We start from the raw sequence: 20115 nt of genomic DNA, 5'->3' as shown, positions 1-20115 counted from the left end.
CAATCAGATGCCAGGGGAAAAAAATGTAAAGTGGTTAATTAGCATGCTTTCAGCTTTCATGTATTCTTGGTGCGTATCTTTTTGGCAGAATTCAGCATGCTGTGTTTGGAAGTGTAGAGGGGCTGCATTATGTGGATTATACACATAACCCAGTGGTTTCCAATTAGTAGTCTACAGACCCTAGGGGTCTGTTGCACCATTCACATAAGAAAAGCTACCAATAGAAATATATACTTTTTCAAAGTCCATGGCTTGGCTTTTGAAAAACGGGGTCCACAGTACTTAGTTGATCAGGAACCACTGCTATACACACCTGTGAAGTTCACTTTACCACTGTACATCGTAGACCATGGGTAGGCAAACTAAGGCCCAGGGACCAGATCCAGCCCAATTGCCTTCTAAATCCAGCCCACAGACGGTCCTGGAATCAGCATGTTTTTATATGAGTACAATGTGTCCTTTTATTTAAAATGCATCTCTGGGTTATTTGCAGGGCCTGCTGTTTTTACATGAGTAGAATGTGTGCTTTTATTTAAAATGCATCTCTGGATTATTTGTGGGGCATAGGAATTCGTTCATTCCCCCCCCCCCAAAAATATAGTCCTTCCCTCCCACAAGGTCTGAGGGACAGTGGACCGGCCCCCTGCTGAAAAAGTTTGTTGACCCCTGTCCTAGACCTTACCTCTAGGATGCATAGGATGTCTACATAGCTGGGGAAAGTTAGATGAGCAAAAGGCTACGCTCATCCTCATGACCAGGGGAGAAGAAGAGGCTGGGGTTGCTGCATCTTTAATGTAGAAGGAAGAAAATCAGCTGCTGGGGCTTGTCACGCGAGTTACTGCGGCTGACATCCCTCCTTCTTCCCAACTATTAAAGGCGCAGGAGCCCCGTCCTCTTTGGCGTGTGGCGAGCCTCGCTCAGCCACCAGAGCTTCCCATCCTCCGCCGCGTTACGGACCAGAAACTTGTCCCTTTCTAAATCGCAGCTAGGGGTTCTCGGGCAGCAGCACTGTATATCCGGGAAACCCGGATTTTAACGGTGCGGGTAGGAGGAAGGCATGAAAACAGAATGCGTTTCCGGCGCGCCGCGTTTGGAGAAATCCGTGTGGGAGTCCAAGCCCCTGAATCCAGTCTCCGCCCTTTGCGGGGGCCGCGCCTTCCGGAGCTGTCAGCTGGCCGCGGAGGTAGCGGACGAAGCAGTAGCCGCGCGGAATCCTAACGAGGATGAGCGTCAGCCTGGTCTCGGCTCTCTTGTGCTGCTCGGCGGCTACGGTGCTCCTGCTGCGATGGCGGCGGCGGAGGAAAGTCCAGAGGAAGGTGGAAGAGGCGAAAGAAAGGCGAGAGCGCGCGCTGGAGCGAATGCTAAAAGCTGCCCGAAAGTTCAAAGAGCAGGTAGGTGGCGTCGGGCTGGAAGCGGCTACTCGCTGAGCGCACCTGATTCCTGCCTCGGGGGGGGGGGGGACGGGGCAGCTGGAGACACCGAGCAAGGGTCGTCGGAAAACCCCCGATGCGGAAAGACCGGCTGGCTTTGTCCCCCTGGAGGGTCACGGGGCAGAGCCGGCTGCAGCCCTAACGTCGAAGGTTCCTCCTGTAACTTTAAGGCTGTGGTGAGAAGCCTCTGTCCTCAGTGTGTGTGTGAATGCACACACCAAGCCTCCTTCTTCCCAGCCGCTCCCCCTACTGGCCCTATTCCAGCATCTCATTGTGTGTGCGTGTGCGCGATGTCCTCCTTCCCCTGTTGCAAGGTGTTCTGGACTCTGATATTCAATTACTTTTCCTGGATGGAAGTTGGAGAAGGGGTGTGCCTGTGTGTTGCGCGCTGAAGCTAGTCTGTTGTATGAAAGCAATTTTTACATGCATTGCTCTGCTCACTTTAACTTCTGAATCTGTGCACCACTGGTACGTGGCCCCCAGAAGGGGATGGCGGCCCCCAGATTGATTCCGCTTGCCCGTGCTTTAAGGGTTCCTAAAAGGGAGCTGTGCCTTTTCACAGTGCTGTGGCAGAGAGAGAAGCTGCATGGACTCTGTTCTGTGCAACAGTTGCATTTGTGGGCAGAAGTATGTCCCACTAGATTGATCTTGACTCATTACCATGTACTTTGTGGCAACTTCCAGACACAAACATGTTAAGTGTGAACTTTAGTCTACAAAAGCTTGTGCCTGCAGAAATCTACAGTTGGTACCTTGGGTTACATACGCTTCAGGTTACATATGCTTCAGGTTACAGACTCCGCTAACCCAGAAATAGTGCTTCAGGTTAAGAACTTTGCTTCAGGATGAGAACAGAAATCGTGCTCCGGCGGCGTGGCAGCAGCAGGAGGCCCCATTAGCTAAAGTGGTGCTTCAGGTTAAGAACAGTTTCAGGTTAAGAACAGACCTCTGGAACGAATTAAGTACTTAACCCGAGGTACCACTGTATTTGCCTCTGCTGCCATGGTTTTTTGTGGTGGGAGCGGGTGGGGCTGTGGTCTAAACCACTGAGCCTCTTTGGCTTGCCGATCGGAAGGTTGGCGGTTCAAATCCGCACAATGGGGTGAGCTCCCGTCGTTCGGTCCCAGCTCCTGCCAACCTAGCAGTTCGAAAGCACGCCAGTGCAAGTAGATAAACAGGTCCCGCTGTGGCAAGAAGGTAAACAGCGTTTCCGTGCGCTCTGGCACTCTTCACGGTGTCCCATTGCACCAGAAGCGGTTTAGTCATGCTGGCCACATGACCTGGAAAGCTGTCTGTGGACAAACGCTGGCTCCCTCGGCTGAAGCGAGATGAGCGCCACACCCCATAGTAACCTTTGACTGGACTTTGTGGTCCAGGGGTCCTTTACCATGGTTTGTGGTATTAAGAACAGCCAAGCACTGAAATGTGGTAGAATGATGGTGAAGAAAGTTTTGCTTGCTAAACTTATGTGAGTTGGGCTGGGCTGGTGACTAAGGTGTCATAATCCAATCAAAGGCTTGGATTTATTTACCGTAATTAACAGTTCAAAATAGATTGAGAGAAAGTGACTTGCTCAGTGAGCTTCCTGAGTGAATTGAGATTTGAAATTTAGCCTCCATGGTCCTACTCTAACCATTACACAACGCTGATAATGATGATTTTCAAAGTATGTTGTAGATTTCAAGCTCAAGAAAGCTTAGGTCGAAGAACTGGAAAGTTCCCAGTGATTTTCAGAAGTACAGCACAATCACATCTTATGTGTGCTCAACATATGGTTGCAAATTCAATCATAAGTGCTCAGTGGTAGGGCAGGGAGAGTGGGGAGGAAGTGTGGGCCACCCCACCCACTGTTCCTCTCAACAAGTGGCCTTGGAGTGAGTGCGATTCCCTCGCTAAGCGTGGTTAGGACAGTGCAAGACCCTGAAATGCAAGCCACCTACCTGTCCCAGAGCGCAATGGAAGAAACAGTGAAGAAACAATGTGGCCACAACAAGTCCAGTCTCCAAGTAATCAAGATTTGAGAGAGAGAGAGAGAGAGAGGAATTCATCAGGCCATGTCATCAAGTGCTCCACTGGCTGTTTATCTTAATGTGATGGAGTGTTGGAAGCACTGGTGGACGAAGGTGGGGGTGGGGGGAGTGGGCCACCCCGGGTGCCATCAGGGGGGTGGTTCCATCGCGGCTGCCCCCGTCCCCCGGGATGCTTGGCGCTCACCACACATGCCCTGGGACACCTGTGGTTGCCGCACACGCCCTGGGATGCACACCGCTCAATGTGCACCCCCACAATGCATGCCACGCCCCCACGGGTAGTGAGCCATGCCCCCTGGGACATGCACCACGGCCCCTGGGACGCGCACCAGCCACTCCCCCGGAGGTATGCCATTCCCAGTGCTGGAGCAGGTAGCTCCACCACTGGTTGGAAGGCCTTTAGCACTGTCAGTTGTACCACTTCTGTTATCCAAGAAATGGATGCAGTCAAGCCTGAATCAGTCTTGCAAAGGAGGCTGCTCCCATGTTACCAGCCAATGAGTAATTGCGTCTGAGAGTTGCTGAAAGCAGGTTTTTTGATCAGTATCTTCAGATCGCGTCAAGTACTCTTTCCAGAGGATTGCGTTAGGTTGTGCAACAAAAATAGTTTTAGCAGGGTCCCCTTGCTGTGTTGAAACACAAACACTTGCTTTTATGTTGTGGGATTATAGAAGCAGTTGGTGTGAGTCAGCAATGTAATATGATTGCCATATATATATATATAAAATGGACTTGATCAGTTTAGGGGTACTCTCATTTTCCTTCTCATATTGAAGTACTGCCCTTCAATGAGGCCAAACTTAGATTCACAAAATGTTTAGGGGTATGTGTACCCCCCAAAAAACAACAACACTGGACTTGATAGTTTTTAAAATTTTTATTATTATTACTATTTCTCCTTCAGAATCCAGGCCACAAACCGGAACCCATCTTGTCTTTGGCTCTTCCTGAACTCTGTGGGAAATTGAGGGATGGATCACTCTCACCTGAGAATGTCCTCTATGCCTACATGGACCAGGTGAGGTGTGGCTGATATTCCACCAAAAGCAAAGGGAAATGAGTGTGGGGAAGGGAATGTGATGGCCAGAGTGAAGTTTTGGCTGGTAAACTGTGCCCTTTGTTCAAGGGAATCCAGGGTGAAAGGGAACTGACCCCGTCTATTGACAGCTGCTAGGAGCTTGTGTTCCTGCTCCCTGCCTGAAAAATCACTCTGCTCCAATTTTCTGGATTTGTTTATTTTCCTCTTTTGCCCTAGTTTCTTTCCCTGCCCACTTCTTGTATCCTGGCTATGAGGCTCTGCCTGCAGACTCACTGTATAATGTATATTATAATACTTGTACAGTGCTTAGAAAATTTTAGGTGCTTTGTAAATGTTGAATACTTGAAGGTTTTTGTGTTGGGCATCTATGTTGTTGTTGTTCATATAGCGTCAATATTGTTCACAATGTTTTGCACTTAATTTGTTCCCTGTGTGCCACTGGGGACTTAGTACTACAGCGGGAACAGAAGTGGTTTTGTCAACTCAAGCAAATAAATGCTACATAGCAGACTGTAAATCCTTTGCCTGAACTTCAGTCTGCAGCTCAGGGTGCCAACATGGATTCCCCTTGCATTCCAACCCTGAACCGATAGGTTTGAAAAGTAACTTTCATTGGAAAGAGTCCAGAGGAGAAGGACAAGGATAGTGCGGGGCCTGTTGATCCAGTCCTGTGAGGAAAAGTTGAAAGAGTTTGCTATGTTTAGCTGGGAGAATAGATGGTTAAGAGGCAATATGATAGCGGTCTTCAAATATTTTTATTTGTTAATTAAATTTGGGTACTGCCCTTCATCTGAAGATAGCACGGTAGTGCACAACATCAAAATACAAAATGAGAGCATAAGATACATAATAAAACAAAGCTATAACCCCTCCCCTTCACACAAACACATTATTTCATTTTGTTTATTAAACTTGATAAGTTGCATAGATGGTGGAGAAATAATAATAATAATAATAATAATAATAATAATAATAATAATAGTAATATATTATTTCTACCCCACCCATCTGGGCTGGGGAAACTTTATTTCTATTGCTCCAGTGGGTAGAACCCAAACTCCCAAGTACATAAAAGGGGAATTTGACTTAACTATTGGGAAGTATGTCCTGATAATATGAGGCACTAAGCTGTAGAACAGACTGCCTTGGAAGGTGGGTTGAACTGATTGCCTTTTCCTGCTTTTCACAGGCCTTGAAAGTGACTAGAAATATCAACTGTGTGACCGATTATCTGGAAGATTGTGAGTCTCAGCTTCTGCACGTGAAAAGTCAGGGGAAGAAGGGTTTGCTCTATGGCATTCCCATCAGCATTAAGGACTCCATTGACTGCAAGGTACCACCAATCTTGGCCATGGGCAACAATGCCCTGTGCTCATGTGTCAAACCAGTAAATTTGTAGAGAAACCATGTCTTAGAAAAATTGCTGAGGCAAACTTCTTATTTAGCAGAATCTGAGGGGCAGGGTGGGATTGGCAATGTAGCATGATGTCTATACTTTTTGCAGAAATGAGACTTGGATCTAAGGTTGCCATATTTCAGAAAGTGAAGATCAGGGCACAAAGGTGGTTGTTTTTGGCCAAAGTTCTTGACATTTTAAAGCTATTTTTAAGGAAAAGCGGCACAAATAATGGGTTGCCATACATCTGGATTTTCCTGGAAATTTCTGCTGATTTCTGCCTGGACACTGCTTCTGACTGCAGTATTCTGGGTATGTCCAGGAAATTCCCAATGTATGACAACCCTACTTGGATCCCATTTCTTGGGGTCTGATTCATTCAGAATGATGTGCTGTTCCTAATTTGGGGGCAGTTTTTCAGTGTGACATGGCAGTTGCATAGTGGAGCTTCCATAATTTGATGTGATGATCAGTCTTCTATTTGCTTTCATATGTGTCAAGATCCAGCCCCATCACTTGCAGAAGATCCTCTTTCAAGTTGCATTGTAGTAGGAGATATGTGTTTGGTTGTGAATGCCCTCCTGCACATTGTGGGGCATTATCTTCTGCTGGGTCAATTCCTTTACAAAACAAATTGCTGTGCTAGAATCCTGTGTGGAGGGGAAACCCTACTGAACAGTGGCAGTGGGACTGACCTGTTAGCCTTCTAGTGTACATGTTGACATGAACGTAGCCATGTTGGATACAACTGATACTCGCTTCAAATTTCTCCATGGATATAACTCTCCATCATCAGGAATATTACTAGCCAATTCATATGGGAAAGAGCATTGTGACTTATACTGCAGGCAGCATTACTGTTTGATATCTGAAGAATCTGGGGTAGGAACCAGATATCTTAACTCTGTTCTCTTCCCCACCCCACCCCCAGGGCCATGACTCCACTTTGGGCCTGGTGAAGCATCTCAACCTGCCTGCAGCAACAGACGCGGTTGTCATTCAGGTGTTGAAACATCAAGGAGCAATTCCATTTGTAAAAACCAATGTTCCCCAGTCTTTATTGAGGTAAATCATATAACGCCCCCTTTGCTATATTTCTGTGTGGGCATTTACACAAATAACAAATACTATGAGGAGAGGATTTGAATATGGTTCACCTGAAGAAGAGATAATTCAGGGGCAACATGACAGCCAAATGTTTGAAGTCACATACTTTAGATGGTAGAGCAAAGTTTTTCTTATCTGTTGATCCAGAGCTAACAGGTTCAAATTAAATGAAAGAGGATTTTGGTTGAACATTGGGAAGGACTTCCTGATGGTATGAGCTATTCATCCGTGGAACAGATGGCCTCAGAAAGGGGGTGGGCTTGCCTTCCTTAGGTAGTCACCTAGACTGCTTAAAAAACCAGGTATCGATGGATTTCCTTGATCAGTAGGGGGCAGCTAGATGACCTTTGAGATACTTCCCAACTCTGATTCTATGCTTTAATGAAGTTTTATTTTTTGTAAGTTAATTGAGCCTCCATTAAGGAACTATAAACTACACTTGTTTCTGTTCCTTTTGCCAGAGAGTAGCTTTCGTTCAGTTTATTTGCTCGAGCCTGTTACTCTAGGAAGAAGAGTAAGCGAAAGAGGGAATTTATACTCTCTCTCTTTGTCCGCTGAGTGGTGCATATATCAGAGGAAACTTCTTACTTTGCATGCTCACAATACTGTGAGTGTCAAGAATTCTAATATCAATAACTCCAGTCTATAGATATTTTTCATTGGCAAGAGGTTGGGCTAGATTACTCTGATTCTTTAAACTCAATAGGTGTTTTCAGACATCAGAAGCCTGGGATGACTATGTGATGTGTGAAAGCACTTTTCTGCGGATAAATAGAAGATGAAACAAATGCTGTCAGACAGAAGTTATGAACTGAATGCTGCAAAACTGCACCCATATGGTTTAAAATGGGCCTTCTAGAAACAATCACAAATGTGGGGGGGTTTTTTTGTTCTTTTAGGCATTTAAACTGTTGGGCATTGTTGTGATTGCAGTGGAGTGTGGCAAGTGGTTTTGTTAGCTAGGCAACAAGACTTTTCCAGAGCTCTCTATAGCTTTGTTTTCTCTTGAAATCAGCCTCTGAATAGCTGTGGAATAGTTGCTTCCTGCTTGTCAAGTGGTAAATGACCCCACCTTCTCTCTCAACCCACTGCCCACCCAACCCTTTTGTTGTGATGGGCAGCTCTGTGGTAATGAGAGGATTGGTAACTTGCATCATGCTTCATTAGACAATTCCTGATTGTTTCATTTTGTTGGTGTTTAAAAGGGTTTGTTCTGACTCCATATTTTGTTAGGTGCCTCATGAATTCTTGTGATTAAAGGGCAGGGTAATATCTGAGACTGGAACATAATGACAGGATTTGTTTATTTTATGCACTGGATTTTAATTCTGCCTTTCTGCCAAGGCACCTGAGGTGGGTTACAATTTTAAAACACTAAAACTACTACATTATATAAAAAGTACAGTGGCAGAATCCTCTTGAGCCACCTGAGTCAGTGGTATGTGTGCTCCGTGGCCTGGTCTCCCTCAGTTCTGCCTTCCCTCAGTGCACACAGGTCTTCAGCAGCCCCAGGGAAGGTGGGAATCAGGTGCCCTGACAAGCCTCTCAGGCCATTACTGGTTCTATCAGGAGCTGATGGTGTGTGTACCCTCTTGCCTAGTCTTCCTCACTTTTTAGTGTGGCGGCACCTACACTTTGGAACTCCCTGCCTATTGATATAAATCAGGCACCTTCACTGTACACTTTTTGGTGCCTGTGAAAAGCATTTTTGTTTAGGCAAGCCTACCTGGATGTTTAGAAAGTTGATGCAAGTTTTAATCTGTTTTTAGTCTATTGTTATTTTACTTTTTGAAAGTCTTAGATTGTTATTGATTCATCTTATGGATGAGTTTATCCTTTTTTTTGTAAACTGCTTTGAGGGTTTTATCCAATCAAGTGGTGCATAAGTATTATGAAATAAGTAAATGAATATATTTATATAGGGGGTTGGGCAAGGGAGCTGCAGCCATGTCACGGATCCTATCTGGGATAGGGGGCGGCAAGGTATATTTGACTTAGCTGTGGCTTAATCACCTGACTGCCTTCTCTTGTGTTTTTAGCTATGACTGCAGCAACCTGATCTTTGGTCAGACGCTCCATCCTCTGGATCATTCCAAAAGTCCAGGTGGTTCTTCAGGAGGTGAAGGTGCTCTTATTAAAAGCGGAGGATCCATCCTGGGCTTTGGTACAGATATAGGAGGCAGCATTCGTATCCCGGCTGCTTTCTGTGGAATTTGTGGATTCAAAACCACAGGTGGCCGAATTAGGTACAGTGCAAGTTTGCAGCCTTAAAAGACAGCATTTAAGCTTAATATATATATATATATATATAATCTAAAGCCTTTCTTGGGGGCTGGTGGGGGCTGTTCTTCGCAGGATCTAGGCTCATTGTACACATAAAGGCAGAAGACTCCCAAGAATCAGGCAAGCTGTTAATCCTTGGAGCAGAAAGCTACAAATTTAAGTTCTTGCACAGGCACTAAACTTGTTGGGGAGTTAATTCTTTCTTTCTTTCTTTCTTTCTTTCTTTCTTTCTTTCTTTCTTTCAAAATGGGCAGCAATCCTATACTCTCTTATCTGTGAGTAAGTTGCATTGAACTTAATGGGATTTACTCTGCCAGTCTCTTAACTTTTCCCTGCTTGGACAAAAGGCCTTTTGGGAGTTTCCTTTAATGGGATGCGCTAGATCGCTGGCTAAGATTTATCCTTTCTTCAGTGGAGAGAACCCTCAAAGGGGTGAGAAGCAGCATCTCTGCTGGGGTCTGGGAATAGATTCCCTGTTAGAACACAATGGAAACTTAGGTGTTGGAAACCAGCAACCCTTAAAGCTGTGCTGAAACATCTTCTCTGGTGATCTTTTCACAGCAAAAAAGGAGTTACACCAAGCATTCGTGGGCAGAAATCAGGTTGGTGATTATCATTTGCTTGGAAAGAGTGAGATGTCTAGGTGGTGGAAATGTGGTCGTTTTGAATTCTTACATAGTAATGGGTTAACCCAACTTTATACACTTTTTTAAAACAACAACAACAACACTCTATTGTGTCATCCTTTTTAAAATTGCAAAATGAGTTCTAAAAACATGCTGTTAGGGATGTGTGTTGATATTTTGCTGTCATGTTGAAGTAGAAATCTTCAGTCCTGAGGACCAGAAGCTTTTTTAAAACTGAAGTGATTTTTGGGTGGCAGCAGATGTGGGAATTCTAGCAAGAAAGGTCTCTGAGCTGAGGTCTGCATGTAGCCCACACTCTTCCTGTAATAAATAACTGACCAGCTTCTTCCATAATTCCTTTTACAGTAGTATTTCATTTGCTTTTCAGATATCACAGGTTATTTTTAAAGGCTTCAGTTTTCATTGTTTATTGAATGGTGAAGAGATTCTAAAGGGGTGTTAGACAGCAGGGCAATTTGTTATGAGTTAGCTTTTACTGGATTTCTTCTTACTTGCTTTCTGTGGTGAAAGAGCTTCAGTTAGTGCTCTGATCCCCATGATGCCTTGCTCCCAGAAGTGTTTTCTCTGTTTTGAAAGACGATCCTATTGTCAAGACTTGTTGTTCTCTTTTATTTTTTATTCCAGTGATTGCTGGCATAGGGCCAATGGCGAAAGATGTTGACAGCTTAGCTCTCTGCTTAAGAGCTCTCTTGTGCAATGAAATGTTCCGGCTGGATCCCACAGTGCCTCCCCTCCTCTTTAATGAGCAGGTGAGAGGGCTGAAGGAAAAGGCACCCTCCTTTTTATGATAATCAGATGCATGGTGAAAGCAGTAACATTGCTCTGCCCTTCCTTTTTTGCCACTTCCAATATGTGGGATAAAAAAACAACACCTTCTGTACTGATGCTCAAGAATTTAACATACAGTATTCACTGCTAACAGACACACATTTATTTAGTTGCTGAACATTGGGGGGAGGGGTTTGTCTAAATACTTTACCCGTGCAATCTGGCTATGAGTCTATGACCAGCCCCAAACCTGGGATCTGTGTGTACAGCACAAACATTTGCAGGGAGTGATCCTTCATGGGCACAGCTTATATATGCATGAGGGCTGCCTCTCTGCAGATGTCCAGGCTGGACATGGGGAGGAGACAAGGTTAGTTGGCATGGACCCCCTTTGTACCTTGAAAGAACTGGGGTGACTAAGGTCCGAGAGGAATAAGAGTGCTTTCCTTTCAGTGCAAACCTTAAGCTTCACAAAATGGAGGTTCTGGTGCTCATTTCTATGGGGAATGTTATATCCTCTGCCCTAGAAACCTTCACCCTAATCCCAGGTGTGCTGGAGTATGCTGTGATGAGATGCAACAGTCTCTCTTCATACACTCAGAGGATGCGTTCCATATTAGTACCTCACACAGCATTGGCACTTTAAAGTAAGATCTAGCAGGCAGCTCTGGCTCATATTTTAAGTTCTGCTGCCATCCCAGATTGTGCAGTTTATTAGTCTATTCTAGTCTAGAGGGGGGGTGTCTGTGAACATTGGACTGTATTCCTGACTGACTGTGCTGAGGGCAAGGGTATTGTGGGGTGAAAGAGGTTAAGAACAACATGTAAATCCTTCTGGATCAGACCGGAAGCCTCCCTAGTCCTCATCCTATTCCCACAAGCTTGTGAGGGAAAATGAAGGGTCCTACTTACATGAGAAATTGCATAATGGTGTTCTTCAGATACATTCCTCCCTACAGAAATGGGTAGAAAATGGCACAACATCACCTATTGTGAAAAGTAGACTTGTGCAGATGTAGTGCAATCATTGCTTAAGGTACACTGGGAATTCAGATTTTCAAGATGCTTTCTCTTGGCATGGATATGGGATTATTCTGAGAAATATCATTGACTAGTAGAGAATGGGGCTGCATTCAGACTATAGATTTGAAGCACAACCCCGTCCCCAAGAATCCTGGGAGCTGTAGTTTAAGGGTCCTGGGAATTGTAGTTTAGTGGCTGGTGAACTACAGCCCCCAGGATTCTTTGGAGGATAAGATGTTGACACTTAAAAGCTTGATCTAGTGCATTTGTCTTTAAAGACTCCAAAATGATTATGTTATGTTTTGATTTCCAAACTGTTCTCTTAACCTTGTGATCATTTTATCTAGGTGTACTCCAGTTCTCAGCCCCTCCGGATAGGTTACTATGTCACAGATTCCTTCACTATGCCAAGTCCTTCCATGAGACGGGCTGTACTAGAAACCAAGCAACTTCTGGAAAAGGCTGGCCACACGGTATGTATCTGTCTCCACACCTACAAAAACAAAAAACAAAATTTTTCCCTTCCAGTAGCACCTTAAAGACCAACTAAGTTAGTTCTTGGTATGAGCTTTCGTGTGCATGCACACTTCTTCAGATACACAGCTGATACACTTCAGATACACACCTACAAACAACCCCCTCCCCACCAAGACCACCTATAATTCCATTGATGTCCTGGGCAAGAGAAGATGGGGTGGCTAAGAAGTAGAAAGGAAGGAGTAGAAAGTCAGTCATATTTTAATGAAGAAGAAAAAAGTCCTTAAATGTGTTTCCTTTTTCCTTTTTCCTTTTTTTCTGGTGCTTTACATCTTAAAGAATGAGAACTCAGAATGACCGGTATGCCATGATAAGGTGGGGTTGTGACTTGCTGCACTATGCTAACTTTAATGCCTCCCATTTTCTTAAGCTTATCTGCTGATCCTAGACCTGAACATGGACAATACATGATGATTATTTGTGTCTGGCTTTAGACTCGGTATTCCTCACTGCTCTAACCTCAAGCATAGCCACATATAGAAATCTTTCATTTAAGTGGGGATGGATATTTTACTTCTTTTCTTTTCACCACATGATTTGGGGAGAAAATTTTGAAACTTGTCCAATTCCTCTAGAATGCCAGAATCTGGGCAGTAAGAAATAGCTTCAGTTGAGGGTTGTTTGAAAGAAACAACATCTGCCTCCTTCTCTGGAACTTGCTGCAGTTGTCACTGCCAGGAAGGTTGGCTGCTGTTCTTGCAAAATGCTTTCCATGAAGAATGAATGAGTGATTTTTATTTTTTTTTGCAAGTCAGAAGTTTACCTTTGTATGGCATTACACAGAGAAAGATTCTCATCCTGCACTCTCGCTTTCCTTTTCTAGCTGGTCCCCTTTAAGCCCTGCCACACAGATGATTTCATGTGTAGCATTTCTGCCAAGGGCTTGTTTGCTGATGGCTGTGCCACTTTTTTAGAAGGCTTGTAAGTATTCCTGTATGTATAAATGCTGGCATGTGTATATGCACCCACACCATTAAACCCCAAGAAGAAGAAGAAGATTGGTTACTTACCTTACTTTGGGTGCAAAGGCTTTCACCATCATGTACTTATCAGCAAGATCCTGCTTCCATTTTTCACATTGGTTACTTAGCTAAGCATCTCGCTCATACCTTTCTTGGTGAGGTCACTGCTTCTTCTTCCCTTTCTATTCTCTTTATCCTGCTGTGTTTCAGAGTTCTTTCTGCTGCATGGTGGACAAGGGGAATAATAATAATAATAATAATAATAATAATAATAATAATAATAATAATAAATAAATAAATAAATAAATAATATTTATACCCAGCCCATCTGGCTATGTTTTCCCAGCCTCTCTGGTCAGCTTACAGTATATATAAAACATAGCAAAACATAGTAAAAAAAAAAAAAGCAAACCATCAGGATTTTTACCTGATGCAAATAAAAGTTGTTTTTTTTTTTAATGTTATTGTGCAGCATTTTAATTTCCATTCTGTCCTTTCTCTCCCAAGAGTCAGGATGGCAAACAGGAGGGCAGCAGAAGAGTGTGATCAGAAATACAGTGGTACCTCGGTTTTCAAGCGTCTCAGAAGCCGAACATTTCGGTTTTCGAATGCCGGAAACCCAGAAGTCATGGCTTCCGTTTTCGAATGCACCTTGGAAGTCAAACAGCTTCTGCTACGTGTTTTTCAATTTTCTCAATGGAAATTGCAGACGGCCCTTTGTGCCTCGGTTTTTGAATGTTTCGGAAGCCGAACGATCTTCTGGAACAGATTACATTCAAAAACCGAGGTACCACTGTAAAACAAAAACATTAAGGACCACTGAAAACATTTTGGAATGGTCACATACTCTATATGCAACATATAACCTACAGGGAATGCCTCTGCGTGCCAGACAAGAAGGGATCTTTTTGTTAAGCGATCAGTGTTCCGTTCTGAACATCAGTAGCCATGGCTGATGGTTCTGTGGAGCTGAAATGGCTGAAGGTTTGGATAACATATAATTCACTCAGGGTTGTGCAACCTAATTGTCTTGGTTGCCTTTCAGCAAAGGGGAGTCTGTGGATCCCAAAGCAAAGGAATTGGTGCTTCTAGCAAAGTTGCCAAATTGGTTTCGAAGCCTTCTATCCTGCATCATCAAGCCAATAGTAAGTTCCCCTTCTCTAGCTCCTGTCTTGCTTTGCTGAAGAAGGCAGCCGATGGCTGTTGGTACTTTTTGAGAAGGGATTTTTTAGTCCTGGTGAATGGGCAACAGTTCTGATTAGCACTGCATTTTAGTGCAATGGAATGCTGAAGACACACTTCTTTACCTTTGACTTTGTGTGCTTTCAGGATCCACTCTATTCCTGTTACTGCGGTTTTTGTTTTTTTTTTTAAAAAAGTTTTTAACATTTTTAATTCATGTAACCCACCCTGGGACCCACTAGTGAAGGATGATTTATTTACTTAATAATAAAAAAGAATGTTATACCTCCTAAATGGAAGGTACACTTCTGTTTGAGCATAATGTGTCTATGTAATGGGCATTTTCAGCTCAAAGCCTACCAGTCCTTTCTTTGTTTCCTTAGAGTCTTCGTATTTCCAAAATGCTGACAAGCATAAATGAGAGGTAAGGCTTCAGGATGGGGGTGTGGTGGGCTTACAGCTTTCATATGCTAGCATTGCTAGCAGCTATGTTGTTCATGTCCCATTTGAACCCCCAACTGCAGTGGAAAGGCGAGAACGGCAACGATTCCCACTTGTTTCCTCCTTGAACTTGGTTCTCCACTTTCCCTGCCTGCTGTGGCAGGCAGGTCACCTGGTCTGCCACATAACCTGGGAGCAAAGAGTCAGGAGATGTCATTGAGGGTGGAATGGCTGGGAGGAGCATTCACTGATTTCTGCCCCCTCCCCACACGCTACCTGCTCTAAGTAACTTCTGTGAAGGTCCAGGTGATGGCTAGTTTCCAGTGCTTGCAAATTTCAGCATAGATCAAAGCAGATTGGGGTTGGCTTTTCATATGGCCTCACTGAGTTCTGGTGCAGGAGTCTTAGCAGTGCAATTCTGTACATGCCTACTGAAAAGTAGTTCCTTTAGCTTTTCTGGAAAAATGCAGTCTAAATTTAAAATGTACAATAGCTGCCTTTTTTTTAAAAAAAAGCTTAATAAATTTAATTTTTAAAATTTAAAAATGCACAGTAGTATATTAAGGGGGTGAAATGCAGTTTCTAATCGCTGCTCCCTGCTGCCCTTGTGGTGCAAATATAGGTTGGTGCATTTAGGGGGGAACTGAGGCGGGACCTAGGAAGGTGCTTAACCCTCCCTGGTTACTTTTTAATTCCTCCTCAGCAAATCTTTAAAATGGGAAGCAACCCTGGTCACTGGACTGTGGATGTGTGACCTAGTTTGATGGAGGCACAGGTGGATTCATGAGCATGGATTGGGTTTTGTACCATTCACCCCTTCTTCCTTACGAATGCCCCCTATGCTACCTTAGCAAACCAAATATTGTTGGGGTATTGTGTAGTTTTGCCTGTAGCATAGGCCGTGACTAGCTCATGTGGTGGATTACAACCCCATCATCACCTTTGACCATGCTGATGGGAGCTGTAGTCTGCCACACCTGGAAGGCACCATCTTGGTACAAATGATGAACATAAAGGCTGAATTCACCAATTTTTCATTCACCTGCAGCTTCTTTTTGAATTTTCAGGTCTGTGAAAGAGCTTTGGGAGCTTCACACGGAAATTGAGGTAATTTCCTTGTAGGGTTTTTGTTGTTGTTAAGAGTATTTCAAGCTCCATAAATGTCCCAAGAAGTTTATGGGAAAGGCTATTATAACCTTTGTCAGCCTTGGACCAAAATCTTCCATCCTATGAGAAATGTTACAATATCTGTTTTATTTCAAATTGTAATATGAAAACCCAGCCAAGTTTCTAGGCTTACTCACATAGTCTTCTGCAGCTGTTTCCCCCAGTAATGTACCCAAGTGAGGTCTAGTTCTGACATAGCTTTATACAAAATCATCCTTCCGTTTTAAATAATGCTGTACATTGAAATCAGTATTAAAAGACATTACTGGAGTGTCTGTCATGCAAAGAACATCCTTGGAGATAACTTAGAGTTACAGCTGCAGTGTATTATTAGTCATGAACTTCATTTGGTCACTTTGGCATCTGAATTGCTCTATATCATCTTGGTCCACCCCAGAGCTTTAAAAGTTCTAAAGCTCTAACAGAATACACACTCAATCCCTGACTTCTGCAGATAGGGCTGAGAGAAAACACCCGTCTGACACCCCAGGGACACCCACCTCACTGCTGGGTGAGACCAGATGCTTGACTTAATCTAAGGCACTGTCCTATGTTCTTACATCCAAATGTGAACATGTGCAGAGAAGAGGGACTGCATATTTTGCTCCTGTGGCCACATCTGGTAGAGAAGAAATTGGGTGGAGGGGACCTATGGAGGCTGATCCCAATATGGCAGGTCTTGGCTGCTCTCCAGAGTTCTGAACTGTGTCCTTGAAGAGGACTCAAGCTGCAAGGGCACTAACAAAATGGCTTGCTGATGATTCCTTATCAGAAATTGCTGCTGCTTTCCAAGCCCCCCTTAAAATGTCATCTCTCCATGTGGCTGCAGCAGAAGTGACAGTTGCAGAGGATTTTAGAAACATGCAACTTTAAAGGGGCTTTATTTAAGCAAGGCTTTTGATTGCTGTTTTTTATCACAAGCGAGCCCAAAGCAGTTGATTCCTGTTTCAAACTCTGTGCGACTCCAGGGTACTCTCCTCTCCCCAACATCCCCATTTCTGCTGCCTTGGAGAGAATGTCATTATGCTCATGCTTGATTTGATGCTTGGATCCTGCCACTCACTTAACAGGAATTTTGGGGGTCGGGCCATGCTTAGTTCTTCCGGTTAGATTCTTGTTTGCTGCCAGTCATGTGCAGCCACTCATGCTGAAGTATGCTTGTTGCTGCTGCTGCTGCTGTTTTTTTGTTTTTGTTTTTAACTATTCTCCCCTCTTAGGAATACTGCCAGGAATTCATTGGTGAATGGAGGAGGCTAGATCTAGATGTGGTGCTTTGTCCTGTCCTGGGTCCTGCTTTTAAGATTGGGTTCCCTGGGAGACTGTCAGGTAATTCCACATTGCATGGAAAATGAAGTCTCCAGAGGGCACTGGTATATGTTGGAGTACTTTCATCTATACTGCAACTTCCACTGCATTCTGATGCTCTAAGCCAAGAATGGTCAACCTTTGTGTTCACAGAAGCCTCTTTATTGTCCAGACAATACTCTGGGGACTAGATGTACAGTATATCTATTTGCACAACCTAACCCCCTTTTATGAGTCAGTGTGGCTTAGCAGCAATAGATTCCTACTTAAAAGGCACATATGCTTGGGTGATGTGTAGTGGCATTCATGTGCTTGGCAGAAGATCTTCTCAACCTGAGGAGGAGGTTGATGGTACTTCTGTACTTCTAACTGAATGTACAAGACAGCAATGCAATAATAATAAAAAACCCTGATAGGAAATACATTCAGTGTATTAGTACTTCTTCTCTAAGTCACTGTTGAGTAGGGAATTGCAAACAAAACATAGCGGAGAGCAAATATCTCTCTGGTTGTCTCCAAGCATTCTACATTAGTGGTTAAGCAAACACTCAAGGGAGGTCATTAGCTCTGCCCCCCTCCACAAGCTTGGAGAGTGAACTTCCAAAGTGGAGAGCCTCCTTGTCAAAGCTTCTAAAAAACCGCAGAGAGACTATCTGAGTACAGGAGGCTCACTGCTTCTGAAGTTTGGCTTCCAATGCATGGCAGGTGACTGGAACAGCAACCAAGCAGAGGTGCGCATAGCTAACCTGGTCATTGCTGCTGTCCTCCCTCACCTGTTGACGGAACCCTAATATAGGATGCCTGAAGAGGGGCTTTTGTCAGGCAGCCTTGGGAAATGGTTTCTTTGCTCCAGTTTTGCTTGTAAGCAGTTTTCTTTAACCACTCCTTGATTGAAACTTGATAGTCACCAGACCCAAGAACAGTTGTCCTTTGCCTTGCTTTTAAAGTAGCCCAAGGCTCAGTTGGGTCTTACATCAGTGACTGAGGAGCAGTCAAAACAATTGGATAGTTGCCAGGATGCAGCACTGGAAGCCAAAAGAGAGAGATCTCCTGGCTGTGCCCTGCCTTTAATGGGCAGGCCACACCCCCTGACCCGACTGGATTGGCTGGCCCGGCCATTGACGCAGCCGGGAAACCCCAATTGCACAGGGCTGGCCACCCACCCTCTGCGCACGGGGAGGGGTTGTGAGAGCCCGCAACACCACCTCCTCTTATGGCAGAAGTGGCCTTACCAAGCCCTTTGCTATGAGTGCATCTGATGTTGCTCCATCTCCAAATATAAATGTAAAAATGCAATAAGATGATCCAGGCCAAGTCAGCTGTGCTAATAAGACATTGTGTAGCAGCATGCTTTAAGGCAGGGTGGGGTAGCTGTGCCCCTCCAGATGTAGGACTACAACTCCCATTATCCCTGACCATGCTGACTGGGGCTGATGGGAGTTGGAATCCAGCAGCATGTGAAAGCCCATGGGTTCACAGCAACTTGTCACAAGGATTGCAGCTGGGCTTGGATGGGTGGGAGGGTTATCCCATGCCAGCTCTGGCTTTAGAATAATTGCGAATTTATACCCCTTTTGTGAGAGCAAGTGTACTTGTGTGCTGGAGTAATTGTGTAGATGAGAGTTTGCAGTAGTGGCCCATGTTCTTGTCAAACACCTGTCTCAGTTGCATGGTGGCATTCAGCTTTGGTGGTGTTCAACAAACCTGTTGCATTAGCACGAGGATGACCACTGGTGCAATGGGACTTCTCACCCTTCTTGCTCCATGCACCTTCCCGAAATACTCCCCGGAGGGTTGGGGAAACACGTAGGACAGATTTGGGGGAAGGAGGAAGAGAAAGAATGAGAATATTATGTTGCACAAGGAGGAACCCTTGTGCTGATGGAACAATTGCTTAGCGCTGCATTGATTACATCCCCTCATGTGTTCAGTGGGTGCTTCCCCTGTAACATTTGTCAGGGCCTTACTATGTATGGGCCAATCTGATCCCATGGGGATTGATCCCATCCAGAAAGACGTTGCCGTCTCTTATTGAGGGCCACTGGCATGGAGAAGTCCCTATATGAAGTGGTCCATGTTTCATTGCTTGAGAGAAGTCTTGATTTCTCCAGTCGGTCTTCTCACCAGTAAAAGGAGGAGGAGGAGGAGAATCTGTCACATAGGACTCGTAGTGGTGAATCGTATAGCACTTTCTGCTGTAGAGGGATTAGATAAAGTGCCAAAGAGATTTGACTAGGTGCCCTTATCTATACTTAAAAGTTTTAACCTGTCATTTTGACTCTGCAGTGGGAGCCAGTTACACCATCTTGTATAACTACTTGGACTTCCCCGCCGGGGTGGTGCCTGTCACGTCGGTGACAGAGGAGGATGAGGAGGAGCTGAAGAGTTTCAGAGGGCACTTTAATGATATGTGGGACAAGGTCTTTGCTAAGGTTTGTCGCCATGTTGTGTTTGGAAGCAACTGCTTTGTAGTGGGCATCAGAAGCCATTATTTGGTAGGAAAAAAAACTTATTGCCTTGTTCTGTCCCTGCAGGCAATCCAAGGGGCTGTGGGACTCCCTGTGGCTGTCCAGTGTGTAGCTTTACCATGGCAAGATGAGCTGTGCCTCCGGTTCATGAAGGAAGTGGAGAAACTGACCCAGGAGAAATCAAACAAGAATTGAATGACATATTGCAGAAACTGATATGACGGGAAGCTGCGGCCTGTCTGTGCCTATTTTGATTAAATAACTGAGGTGCTTTTGTGTCTGGTGGTCATTTGTGGGCTTGCTGCAACAACGCAGCAGAGGTGATAGCTC

The 20115-nt window shown here is 44.6% G+C and overlaps 1 protein-coding gene across 1 annotated transcript; it reads left to right on the top strand.

Moving 5' to 3' along the window:
- The first annotated feature begins 1077 nt into the window (after window positions 1-1077).
- LOC310765096 (fatty-acid amide hydrolase 1-like) lies at window positions 1078-20056 on the top strand. The gene is made up of 15 exons (XM_083619633.1): window positions 1078-1391; window positions 4365-4478; window positions 5689-5832; window positions 6827-6960; window positions 9042-9248; window positions 9847-9887; window positions 10557-10681; window positions 12071-12196; window positions 13084-13181; window positions 14268-14367; window positions 14788-14828; window positions 15913-15952; window positions 17230-17338; window positions 19604-19749; window positions 19852-20056. The coding sequence occupies exons 1-15, from the start codon at window positions 1224-1226 to the stop codon at window positions 19978-19980; spliced, it is 1722 nt and encodes a 573-aa protein (XP_083475759.1). The 5' UTR covers window positions 1078-1223; the 3' UTR covers window positions 19981-20056.
- The last annotated feature ends 59 nt before the right edge of the window (window positions 20057-20115 follow it).

The sequence above is a fragment of the Podarcis filfolensis genome, assembly GCF_964270895.1.
Source record: "Podarcis filfolensis genome assembly, chromosome: 6".
Classification (NCBI taxonomy): Eukaryota; Metazoa; Chordata; class Lepidosauria; order Squamata; family Lacertidae; genus Podarcis; species Podarcis filfolensis.
This window is presented reverse-complemented; position numbering and strand designations above follow the sequence as displayed.

What these genes read in the sequence shown, in the direction of transcription:
- LOC310765096 (XM_083619633.1), top strand. Translation starts at nt 1,224, where the DNA reads ATGAGCGTCAGCCTGGTCTCGGCTCTCTTGTGCTGCTCGGCGGCTACG. An exon ending in ACCACAGGTGGCCGAATTAG is followed by an intron (nt 9,249 to 9,846) that starts GTACAGTGCAAG and finishes ATCTTTTCACAG; the next exon opens with CAAAAAAGGAGTTACACCAA. An exon ending in AGCTTCACACGGAAATTGAG is followed by an intron (nt 15,953 to 17,229) that starts GTAATTTCCTTG and finishes CTCCCCTCTTAG; the next exon opens with GAATACTGCCAGGAATTCAT.